Source organism: Heterocephalus glaber, unplaced genomic scaffold (genome assembly GCF_053883595.1).
Source record: "Heterocephalus glaber isolate CG9 unplaced genomic scaffold, H.glaber_assembly_v1.0 deba00001509, whole genome shotgun sequence".
Lineage (NCBI taxonomy): Eukaryota > Metazoa > Chordata > Mammalia > Rodentia > Bathyergidae > Heterocephalus > Heterocephalus glaber.
Genome location: NW_028258325.1, coordinates 58031948 through 58045003, shown reverse-complemented (window position 1 = coordinate 58045003; position 13056 = coordinate 58031948). Strand labels below are relative to the sequence as shown.

The window sequence follows — 13056 nt, the reverse complement described above, 5'->3', positions numbered from 1 at the left end:
TATTTCTGATTTCATTTTTTCCAGATCCTTTTTTGTTGCCAGTTCAGGGAGTCCAGGTGTTTGAGTATCAGAGTGTTCCATCTCATTTCCCTTTGGGGTTGCTGTAGGTGATCTGAAAGTCTGGTTTTGAGACTTGTTTATGTGTCTTTTCATTTTGACAGGGAGAAGGGTGCTGTTGGTGCCTGCATGGCTCACCTCCTCTGAGATGGGAGCAGTGGAACAGTGGCCCAGAAGCCCCTTCCTCTGAGCTGGGAGAGGTTGAACAGCAGCCTTGAATCCCCTTCCTCTGAGCAGAGAGTGCTGGAATGGCGGCCTGGAAGCCCCTTCCTCTGTGCTGAGAGTGGTGGAAGGGCCCATTTTGTTTTAAATAAACATCAGCTGTGTAGTTAATAAGGACTTGAATTAAAGATGCAGCCTCTGTGAACATGGGAAGAGATTTGAGCTATCAAATGGGTTGCATTAATAGGATTGAAAGACTAAATAATTGGCTGGATCTTGGAAATGAGGATGAAGCTAAACCTTGAGTGACCATATGGATGATATAACTGTTCACAAAGATGGAAGTGCAGGATGTAGAGCACTTTGAGTAAAAACAGAGGTAAAGGATTGGAAATATTATGGCCACTGGAAGGATAAGAACTTAAGCCTTAGGAAGCAAAAATTGAGGATAGAAATAGAGCTTTTCATTGCTAATGAGAAATTTCACAAAAGGAGGAATAAAACTAGATATCTTCGTAAAGCTAAAGTTGGGGTTTCTAAACATATAATTGAGTCTGAAAAAAACGAATTAAAACAAAAAAACCATAAAAGGTACACAGAGCATATTACAACTGTGTTCCTTAACAATGGCTGTTTTAGAGGTAGGTTAAGAGTAGATTACAGAGAATTAAAAGTGAGTGGGCAAAAAAGAAAGCTGAAATAATACATATAGACATCTATTTAAATAATCTTAGTAAAAGTATAGAAAAAAATTTAAAGCTTTTTCAATATAGCAACATATTACAGTGTATATGTGCTACATACCTAGTTTAGTAATTGGTTTTTGGAAATAGATCATGTTTACATAACTTTCAGCAATTGCTTTCAATATTCACTTCCATTGTATATTGGATGTCCAATTCTATAAAATGTCAATATATTCAGGAACATTTTCCTGAATAATTAAGTATTCTTTTGGAAACTGAATTTTTTCTGGCTGACTGAAATAATAAAATTACAAAATATTTTTATAGTGTCTACAGTAGTTTTGTACTCAATGGAAATATATTGCATTATATATTGCATATATATATATTGCATGACTGGGGACAAATAATTGATTACATTTAACTATGGATCTTTCATTTATTTTACCTTTCAGATGATAAAGCATTCTGTTACCTTGCCTCTTTTAAAGTCACAAACATCAAATACAAAGAAAATTATGGAATGAAATCCTCAAGAGAATTTACAGAAAGAAGTCATCAGATTGAAAGAATGGTAAGCTCAATAGAAAATGCACATGTTTCTGAGTACATTTTTCTGCAGTGCTTTGAATGTGGGTATGTTAGACATTACAGTTTCCACTACTGGGCTCTAGATCCACTTCAGAGGTAGAACTGGCTAGGGCAGTGGTGCCCCAGGTGTGGGATCCACTGCTTCATGAATCATATATTTTTCTTCATATGTACGGTGTGTTATGTCCTTAAGTACCTAACAAAAAATTCATGGGAGATAAATTTCTTGAATTATTTCATGTTGAAAAATATTTTATTTACTGTTTCACTCAACTGAGAGTCTGGATGAGAAACTTTAAATTGAGAATAATTTTTTTTCAGAAATTTATGATGTTCATTTTTATTACTTTAGTAAATAGGGCTGATGAGAAATTGTTTCCAATTAGTTGACCAAGTTTATCACCCACATTTTCAACAGTTTTTTCAGTTTTTGAAATTTCACAATGATGTTCCCTGGTATTTAATTTTTCTTTTGTTCATTTATAAGATTAATTATAAAATGAGTACCCAAGAACCTACCACCTAATTTAAAGTATGTTCTTTCATCTCTCTTTTTCAGAGGTTAAAAACTATTTTGAATTTCATTTAATCATTTATTTCCTATATGTTTCCCTATGTAGTGTACTGCATAATTTTGCTTCTTTTCAATTTTATGTGAACAGAATCATATCATATCCTTGTGTGACTTTGTCATGACTGATGAAGGGGTTACACCACGCTATGACATGCCACTGCTGTGCTGGAACACTCAGCTACCATTATCGTAAACTCTCAAGTCCAGTAATGAATTAAAGAGGCAGAGTTTAAAAAAAAAAGGAAGACAGTTTATTTGGAAAAGAGCAGGAAAAAGAGAAGACAGAGAGCTACTCTGGAAGAGTAGCAGGCATTGGAAAGGTGAATACCTACAAGCCTTAGTCCAGAGCAGCTTTTATTTAGGACTACTGATTCCTCCCATCCCTCATAGGGACACCTTGAAGTGGTCGCCATCTGATTGCTCTCTGACTGTCTTTGATCCTAACCAGGACACCTCTGTCTCCACTTTTTTTTTTTTTTTTTTTGATACCAAGGATTGAACTTGGGTCCTTGCGCTTGCGCAGCAGGCAGTGAAACCACTGAGCTAAATCCTTGGCCCTCTGTCTCCAGTTTTACTGGCCATTTGATTCCTTTCTGCCTTTTTGTGATGGATAAGTGTGGGAAGGGGGAGCCTCATAGAAGTGCAGCTTAGAGTTAGAAATTAACTAAAGGGGACATGTGTATCTGGTGCAGGGTATAGTGATGTTAAAATGAGAATATAAGTATATGTGTCGAAGTATGTGTGTCTTTTATATATTAACTAAGAGTCCTTAGGTGACTGCCCCTTGTCTCCTTTGTATTTTATCCAGTGAGAGTGGGGGCTGGTTACCACAGTCTTTCATGTGCCTGGCGACTTTCCTGTTTTGCCTGTCCACTCTTGCTACTAAATTCATAAGAAAATGAATTATGTAACCTGGCTCCTTCCCCCGGTCTGGTTTCTCTCTTTCTTTACCTTTGTCTTTCTAATTGCTGAAGTCTAACTGCAGAGGCAAAAACTGCCTTTAGTAGGATTTCTTATTGATTTCTATAATAAAGTTTAATGAGGTCCTATTTTATCCTTTTTCCTGCCTATAATCTCTGTTCCTACAATTTCATCTATTCACTCACCCTCATGGTTTCAAGATTTTTCCATTTTTAAAACTAGAGTTCAGTTATTTCACCTCTGTGTAGACTACTGTAGTAGAGATACACTACTTTCTTAACTCATTTCATGGTTGGCAAACATCTGTCTGCATTTTTCATAGCTAAGGAACATCCTTACCTGTTTCCTAACTCATGTGCTGGAGCCTCCCCAGGTGATAAAACCAGCAGGGGTTCACTGAGGCACCAGCCCAGCTCAGACTCAAGCAGATTTTGAACAGCTATTTCAAAAGTGTATATAAACATTTGCAAACTACTAGAAGAGCACAAGAGAGCTCATGATTATCTACGTCCTCCTAAAAAGTGTATCAATTTGACTTTTCTGTGTTGCCATGCAAGGAGTATGCATTACAGGATCTCATGGATTTGATTTGCATTTCACTGACTATTAAGTGTTCATCAATGGGTAATCATTTGTATTTCATCTTCTATAAATTCTTACTTATGATTTGGGGCCATTACTTATTGCATCTTTGTCTCTTTTCTTTTCATTTTATTAGAAACACATTTTCCTGGAAATGAATCTTCTATCCATTTTATGTACTTAATTGGTCTATTTTCCATTTGTCACTTTCTTTTTTCATTTTATAATAAATTCGAGTGAACAGAGGTTCTGAATTTTAAAGCAGTTGAAGTATCATTCTTTCCTTATCAGTGTCCTTTATATTTCTATAATAAATCATTTCTGATCCTTCAGAAAATTCCTGGTTTTGTTTTTTGCTGGTAGGAGTTTTGCATAAGACTTATCTTATATAGAGTTGATATTTCAATGTGTTTTTGATTTAGAGATTCAACTTCATTTTCCCCTATATAAGCAGTTTTATTAGCACTACTATTGGATAGTCAGTCCCTCCCAGCTGATCTGTGCCATCTCCTTGGGAGATGTTGCTGGACTTTCCTCCTGTGCTTGGCCACCTTTCATTTTTTTCATGTGTCAATGCCACCCACAACACTTTAGCCTTTATAGTTGGAAAGTAAGTATTGGTACCTGTTACACTGGTTTCTTACTGCTGCCACAGCAACTTACCACAAAGTAAGTGGTTAAAAACAACAGAAATTTATTCTCTAACAGTTAGTTCTAGGCCAGAAACAAGAAATCAAAGGCTCTAGGGAAGGATCCTTCCTTGCATATTCTAGCTTGTGGCCAGTCCAACATTTCTTGACTTAATGCTGGATAAAAAAGAAGCTCTCTCTTACGGGTCTCCATCTTTACCCAGCCTTCTCTCTGCTTTTCTACTCCGATAAAGGCCCTTATCATCAGGTTCAAAGCCTTCCCAAATAATCTATGGTGGTTTTCCTTAATTTAATTATATCTCCAAGTAATTTTTGAAAATAAGGTCACATTCCTAGATTCCTGGATTAAGAGGTAGGCCACCATTCAACAGAGAACACCTAGGATTATCATATTCTTCTTCTCATGTATTTTGGCTATGTTGGCCCTTTTTTAAAATACTAAGGAACATATGAACAAAGATATCTCTTCATATTGGGGTTTTGATTTAACTTACATCAAATTTAGAGACTGGTGTAGAAATAATTGATATCTTCATTTATTTAGAAATTATTTGATGTATTTTAATAAACCTTTAAATTGTTTTCCTTAAAAGTCTTATAAGTTAAATTCTTTTCACTGGTATCCACTCTATTTTGGAGCCATGATATGTTTTCAAGTCAGTTGTTATTTGATCACCATTTATGATCAGAAAGACAACTAACATGTTATACCACAAGTCTGAAGAAGTTTCGCTCTGAGCCTAACTTTAAGTTTTTATCAATTTACTGCTTTTTTAAAGTACATAATGGGTTTTTACCTAATTTACTGCTTTTTTAGTACATAATTTTGTTTGTTTGTTTGTATTTATGGTACCAGGGATCAAACTCAGGACCTTGCGCTTGCCAGGAAGGTGTGGCAGCACTGAGCCACATCCCTGCCCCTGTACATATTGTTTATATTCCTTGCAAGGAGTTGGCACATGTACATCTGAATTCTTTTCATCCCTGCCCTTCCTCCCTGACCTCCATCTTTTGATTCCTTCCCATTTGAGAAAGATCTATCTCCTGATTTCTTATTATCTTTTACTTTGTTCATTTATAATTTGAATTTCCCATATAAGAGAAACCATGCTATACTCAAGCTTGTGTGTCTGATTTATCTCACGTAACATTAAGGTCTCAAAAGATATGTCCATTTTCCTACAAATGACTCAAGTTTATCTCTATGGCAGAGTAGTACTTCATTGTGTGTAAATACCATATTTTCTTGATCTGTTCATCTGTTGATCAACATATAGGCCACTAACAAGACATAGCTATTATGATTATGCCTCTATAGACATGAATATGCATGTATCCCTATAATATGAGGTCTTTAACTCTTTTGTGAAGATATCTCAAGGAAGAATAGCTGGGTCAAATGGAATTTCTATTTTTAGTTTCTGAGAAATCTCCATACGGATTTCCACAGTGGTTTTCTAGTTTACATTCCCACTAATAATGTAAAAAAGTTCCTTTTACCCCACAGCCTCACAAGCATTTGATATTATTTGATTTCTTAATGATGGCCTTTCTGGAATAAGACTGAATCTCAGTATTTAATTTGCATTTTTCTGCTGGCCAGTCATATTGAGCATTCATCATGTATTTATTGGTCATTTGTATTTCTTCTTCTGAGAATTGTTTCCTCATTTCACATGCCCACTTTTTAATTGGGTCTTTTAATTTCTGGGGTCTAATTTTTTGAGTTCTTTATATATTCTAGATATTAGTCCTCTGTCTGATGAATATCTGGCATTTTTTTCCATTTTGTTGGTTTTCTTTTTACTTTATTGGTTGTTTCTTTTGCTCTTCAGAAGCTTTTAAATTTGATATCATCTCATTTTTTGATTCTCAATACTATTTCCTGTGCAACTGGAGTTCTGTTCAGAAAGTCCTTGCTTACACCTGTGGATTCCTTAGTTTTACCTATTTTGTCTTCCATCCAGTTAAGTGTTTCTGTTTTAAAATTTAGTTCTTTGATCCATTTTAACTTTAATACATGTTGAGAGATATGAGTCTAGATTCAGTCTTCTGCATGTGGACAGCCAATTTTCCCAACACCATTTATTCAAGAGGCTGTCTTTCCTCCAGTGTGTGTTTTGGGCCATTTTGTTATAGATCAAATAGTTGAATGTGCCTGGGGTTGTTTCTTTATCCTCTCTTCTGTTCCATTGATCTACATGTCTGTTTTTGTTCCAGTAACATGCTACTTTTACTACTATAGATTTGTAATATAACTTCAAGTCCAGGATTTTGATGCCTCCAGCTTTGATCTTATTATACATGATTGGTTTTGCTATTCTGGTTCTCTTTGTTCCATATGAGCTTTAGGGTTGTTTTATCCAGTTCTGTGAAGAATGTTGGTATTTTGATCCGGGATTCCATTAAATCCCTAGATCAATTTTGGAAGTGCGACCATTTTGACTATATTGGCTTTTCCTATCCAGGAACAGGGGATATCTTTCCATTTTCAGAGTAATGTAGTTTTCATTGTAGAGGTGTTTTACTTCCTTAAGTTAATTACTAAGTATTTAATTTTTCTTGGTGCTGTTTTGAATGGTATTTTTTCCTAATTTTTTTCTCAGTGGGTTATTTGTGTACAAGAATGACCCTGAGTTTTGTGTGTTAATATTTATCCTGCTACACTTCTGAATTTGATTATTTATTCTAAGTGTTTTTGGTGAATTTGGGGGGTCTTCTATGTAGAGCAGCATGTCATCTGCAAATAATGATAATATGACTTCTACATTTCCTTTAAACTTCACCTGTAGAGGAATGTTTGCTACTTAGTTAGCAAGGATATTTTCTTGCTTAAGAACATAATGAGGTAAGTGGCTGAAAATGCAGCAGCTGACACTATTTCACTCTATTTGAGTCAGCAAAGGTGTGTGAAGAACCACAACAAATAACCACAGGAATCCTTTAGCATGGTTCCAACACATTCAAGTGTTTCATCACCAAACATGTGGACTGAAGCAATCTTTTATAGGTATATATCTAGATACATTTATAGGAATAAGGAGAAATAACTATTTAAGAAGAAAATCTATGAGAATGACAGGGATGTACAAAAGAACACTCTCTATATAATATCTTTTCTGGCATAAGGAGTAGAAAAATCATAATGAGTAAACTAGGGTACCACCTTAGATATGCATGTCTGAACAATGACTGTAGCATCTTTAGATCTCATTTTCTAGATAGAGAGATAGGTGGGTGAGTGTTTACATAGGTAGATGGATAGACAGCCATACAAATAAATACAAGGATAATTATTTCAGGGCTTAGACTAACTCCAGGGTCTACCGAAATGTTTCAGTTGCATTTACTGAAATTAAAAATTATATTATATGTATATATATATATATACACACATATATATATGTGGGGGACATATTTTTCTAAGAAAAACTATATATGTACTTATATGTGTGCATGTGCATTTTTCTAAGAAAAGTTTTAATTTTTATTCTCCCTAGAATTTATGACATAAAACTCATTAAGAACTATTCAAAGAGATCCTTTTCATTGATTATTTTCTTACTGATTTTTAATGCTGTATGTAAAAGAGACTGGCTCTTGTAATCTCTCTTTTTAGTTCCTCTTCTTTTTGTACTTGGTGCTTTCAAGTACTGAGCCTTTTATGTTTTGTTTGTTTTTGTTTGTTTGTTTTTCATTTTTAGACCAGATAGATTCTTTCCTTGGCTGAGTCCTCTCCACTCATAGTGTTGTCTATTGGTTCTCAATCAGAGCAATTCTGTCCCTCAGAAGACATTTAGCAAGGAAAGATACATTTTTGTTATCGTACTGGGAGGAAGTCTGTTAATGGCATCTGGTATCCAGAAACCAGGGATCTTGACATCAAGACAAATTTTCCATCTGGCCCAAAAAGTTGATAATGCTGAGGGTAAGAAATTCTAATCTAATTTATGTATTCTCCCATAAATTATTTTTCAGTTAAGTTTCTTTAATTGGCTGAATTCAAGACATGAACTCAATCTCATTTACTAAAGAAATCTTAGTTTTGTCAGGGTTATGAATTTTTCTCTATCTTTGTATCCAACTAATTTTAATGTGATCATCAACAAAGAGAGGCATATAGTCAAGTCTGTCATCTTGAGCCAAAATCCCCTCATTTACTTGTCATTAAATTTACTATTTCAAAATTTCTTAGTTTATAAAATCAGTCTATCCATACCAATACCTCCATATTCTTGAATACTCTTGTTTTCCCTTCTCTTTATAATTTCTCATTCTACTTTAACTTTCATAAAAGACAATAAAGAGTTGGCCATAGTAATCAAGCAAGAGTTGTCTAGTTGATTCCAGTGTCTTTACAGTGAAAATAATTTATTGGTCCTTATCTTTTATCACCAGAAACTATTTGGTTAATATCTTTTCTGAAGTGTAGAAAGCATCACATATTGTTTCAATTTTAGTTACTAATTTCTTTCTCTTTTACTCTTCCTTTAGGTAGCTGCTTTTCATATTTTTTAAAAGATTCTTTCCACTATGAACAAGTAAGGATTTGGCTTTCATGATTATTGAAGATGACAATGAAAAAGCGTTTCCTATAACTCATTCTTCCATTTATTCATCAACCCATTATGCTATTAACCCCTCAATTAATTTGTTCATCTCTTTGTTTAATAGATCTTTAAATAATCCTATACTCTAGGACTCTGTCAAGTACTGGACATTATAAAAATGTCTTATGCTTATTGGTGACCGAGGAAGATAGTAAAGTGTTATATCCATCTTTAATTATTTATTAATATAACAAATTATTAATAGTTTAAATCATGGCTGTCCAGCAAAAATTTTAGAAATAGTTATTGTTTCTAGCATCTTTCTGTGTTCTAAAGACCACTTGAACCCACAGCCACATGTGTGGTAGGGTTTGTAATAATTAAAACAAATAGTGATTGGTTTCATACTGAGAATTGCTGGTTTGATTATTTTAAAATTAAGGAGTAAAGTATGACTATTTAATTTGAGGCAAAACACAAAAGATTTATTGAGTACCTGCCCTAAGATGAGCACTGTGCTAGGCATTATTCTAACACAGCCTGGTCTCCATCTCCTTGGAATCTCAGGGAATACTGCAGTCCTGCAAAGATTCCACATTTTAAAGCTATAGAAACTTGTTTGTTGAAATAAAAATAAATATAAATAGAAGTTTTGGTGTTTTCCATGCCCTCTGTGATACATTGACTTTACTGTAGAAATAAATGTTCAGACTAATATAAAAAGTTAATACTATGCTATGACAGTTATAGTTGAGTAGGTAGATGACTTCCAAATTGAAGACTGGGAAATTCCCATAACTCCCATCTATCATGAAGCATATGTAGTGTCAAAAGTTTACAAAAGTTGGCTCCCTTTTTTTCTAACCTTATGCTTCAATGATAGTGTTATGTCCAGTGGTGGACAGCTCCCCACACCATGTCATGCCATGCCACTGTTCTGCTGAAAATGCAGCTCCCAGTGATCCTAAACCCAGCTCCAGTAAAGTACTAAAAAAAGTTTAGTATAACAAAGGATGGTTTGTTTGGGGAGAAAAGATGGAAAAGAAAGAGGATAAATAGCTACCATGATATGGCAGGGGGCTTCAGAGCTGAAAGCCTTGCAAGAGGTCCTATCCCTGGGGATAAGTGTCTTATTGGGGATGGGTGTCTTCCCATCCCCTAGGTGGGCATTTTCTACATCTGATCTGTTGCCTTGACTGTCTTTGATCCTAACCTAGGCCTTCTGGCCATTTGGTTTCCTTCTGTCCCTTTGTAAAGAATAAATGAAGTAAGTTGCTTAAGAAGCTGGCTTACTTAATGATTAAGTAAAGGGGACATGTGCACATGTGTGTATCTGGTGCAGCATTATACTGATATTAAAGTGAGAACATACATGTGTATATTTGTAGGTGCGTGTGTGTGTGCACATGTGCATGTCTTTCATATTAAATAAGAGTCCTTAGGTAGCTGTTCCTTATCACCCTTGTATTTTGTGGGTGGCTGATGGGAGCAGGCTTTCCTGGTAATTGTGGTGCCTGGCGCCTCTCCCAAGCCTAGCTAGCTTTTCCCTCCTTTGTCTTTTTAATTACCCTAACTGCAGAGTCTACCTGTCAGGGTAGAAACTGCTTTTGGTCATAGAGGAAGAAATTACTTTCAGCAAGTTTCCCTGTTGATCTTAATAAAGTTCAATGAGGCCTTTATCCTGTCTTTTCTCTACTTACAATGCCACCTGTCTCTACAACAGCTTCCACTGAAACCCTTTCTGTGGGGTTCTTTGTGTTCTAAAACTACAATATAGTTTGAAGGACCATCTTTAAGGGGTTTTTCTTTCTTCCTTTTTTTATTTCAAGGAAATAACACTTGTAATACAAAAACTCCCTTAGAGACACAAATTTTACTTTTATTTTTTGTTTTCTGTTTTTCCTAAGTTTTTCTAATTTTACTTTTTATTAGTACAGCTTATTGAATCTCTGCATAGCTAGAAGCTGAACCTTTCCTGAAAATGAGGGATGTGTGATAACAGAGCTTCCAAAACAAAGGAAACACTGAAATAGATGCATTACACAGCCCTCTGTGGCTCCAGCTAATTTATACATGTATTATTTGGATCCCAAAAAGCAGAATCTATGATTGAAGTTTCTTTTCAGTGATTTCTTAACCAAGAACTTTCAGAAAAAAATGTTGTAAGGAAGCAGAAACAGCAGGAAAGAACAAAGAAGGAAACTAAACAAAGATAAGGTTTCAAAAGTGCAGCCTCAGCCTGATTTGTGCAGGAGACCCTCGGAGCCTGAGGCTCTTTGTAGAAGGCAGAGGGTGGGGCTGTTTATCTTATCATAAACAGAGCTACCCAAACTTCCCAGGGCAGTGAGGTACTCAGGTCAGACCAGGGCAAGCCTTGGAGAAGTGCAGGTGTGAGCTGTTATCAGTCAATTTAGAGAAGGGAGGGACAGGTACACCCACCCACTAAATGCAGTGTGGGTAGAGAATAAATATATGCTGCAATTCTTCTTTCATCACAGTTCATCATCGTGTAAGTGAATCTAGATTCTTAAGACATTTCTAAAGAAAGAAATGCAGATTTGCTCCATATGCAGCATGACAAACACTATATCCCATTAGCCTGGGCCTCTAGATCATCCAGGGCATGATCCTGACTCTGCTTCTCTTTCTTTGCAGGCTCAGTACATGATACAGTATCCTGTATTCCCACAATAGCACACTTGGGCAGCAAATAATAGAAACCCAGTTAACAAACAAATTGGAGGTACATCGATAAAAACATAATGAGAAGATTGGGAAAACCTAGGAATTCATTTGGCCTCAGATATGGCTGGATTTAGGGGACAAGACAATGTTCTCAGGTGTTTTCTTCCTTTTTTTAATTCTCCACATGGCAAATATGATAGCTAGTAGTCTATCTTTACATTTTTCTAGGTTAGTGACTGAAGCAGGAAAAGAGAATTTTCCATAACTGTCCTTAAGGAGATGTCTGAAGAATCAAACATGTTGTCTGATTGGACAATGTTGGAACATATGTCCATCTCTGTGTATTAACCACAGTGGCCTGGAGGATGAAACTGTGCTCCCCTTGTGTGAGTGGGGAAGGGGTGTGTGCAGCTCCCTATGAACCATATGGACGATACTGAACCACCTCATCCATTCTGCAGTTCATTTGATGTTTCCACCTGAAGGTCTCAATGTTCTCAAAGCTATCACATCTATATCCTAGTCTTGGAAATTGCTTCCTTTCCCATTCTCTCATCCCTGCTTTTTCCCACTCAGCAAATGATATTTTTGTCCACCTACTTATATACATTTCCCTTATCATCATGTCTAATCCATCCACAGGTCATATCTCTGCCTTGCATTTATTATTTTCATTTGGGACCTAGTTGTATCATTCCTTATGGAGGCGATCATAGTTATCGCTGCTTCCACTTCAGAAGCCCTCTAATATTCTAATCAGAATGCTCTTTTGAGCTGAGTACACTGCTGTACCTGTAATATCAGGATTCAGGAGGCTGAGGCAGGAGGATCACAGCAAGTCCCAGGCCAGGGTTACATAGTGAGTTCAAGGTCAGCCTTAACTACATAGCTAGACTGGTTCAAAAAAGAAAAATAAAAAAGATCTTTAGTAAATGAATTATTATTCGTTTGCTTAAAATTGCATAAATCACTACCAAATATATTTAGAATAAAATCTAATCTTCTCATCAAGCCTCCAAGCACCCATGTGCTTTTCTGTAACCACTTCCCTGATTTGGACACTGTCTTTGTTCACTGTGCCTACGCTTACTGGCCTTCTTTTGGATTCTTGGGAAATTTTGTTTCTTCCACATGGAAGATTGCCCTGTGACCTTGCTTTCTTATGCTGTTTCCTTCAAATTTAATTTAAGCATCATCTGAGGAGGGAACCCTTCTCCAGCCCAGTCCCCAGCTGCTCTCCTATATTATTTTGCTCCACTGACAGCCTCTGGTAATTAATGTCTTTTTGTTTGTCACTGTATGTGTCTCTGTTGTACAAGGTGAGGGCTTACTACTTTTTTCTCAGTACTCTTTATCCAGTGTCTGTCACAGTGAATTAAACCTAGGAGACTCCTAACTGACTGTGTTAAATAAATGACAAAAGGGGAAGAGGACATGCATAATGAAAGAGTCACAAAGGGAAATAAAAAGTATTTTTAAACAATGTTGGTTAAGATTAACCATTACTAGAGAATCAATCTTTACTGAAAATATTCTTTTCCATCTATTGAGTACAAGGCTCTCTGGAGGCCAAGGTCAACACAGCACTGCCCTAGCCT

The 13056-nt window shown here is 35.9% G+C and overlaps 1 protein-coding gene across 8 annotated transcripts in view; it reads left to right on the top strand.

Annotated features, from left to right (window-relative positions):
• The window catches only part of LOC101711537 (transmembrane protease serine 11F), a 92772-nt gene that overhangs the window by 55074 nt on the left and 24642 nt on the right, over positions 1–13056 (top strand). For 4 of the 8 annotated variants that reach the window (XM_087187725.1, XM_087187724.1, XM_087187723.1 and 1 more), the window contains 3 exons: positions 1361–1479; positions 7995–8151; positions 8718–8764. In XM_087187725.1, the coding sequence (XP_087043851.1) occupies positions 1361–1479; positions 7995–8151; positions 8718–8764 (323 nt within the window). Of the gene's footprint in view, positions 1–1360; positions 1480–7927; positions 8152–8717; positions 8765–13056 lie in introns of those variants that run through there. The other 4 variants (XM_087187728.1, XM_021262276.2, XM_021262277.2 and 1 more) reach the window with 2 other exon arrangements.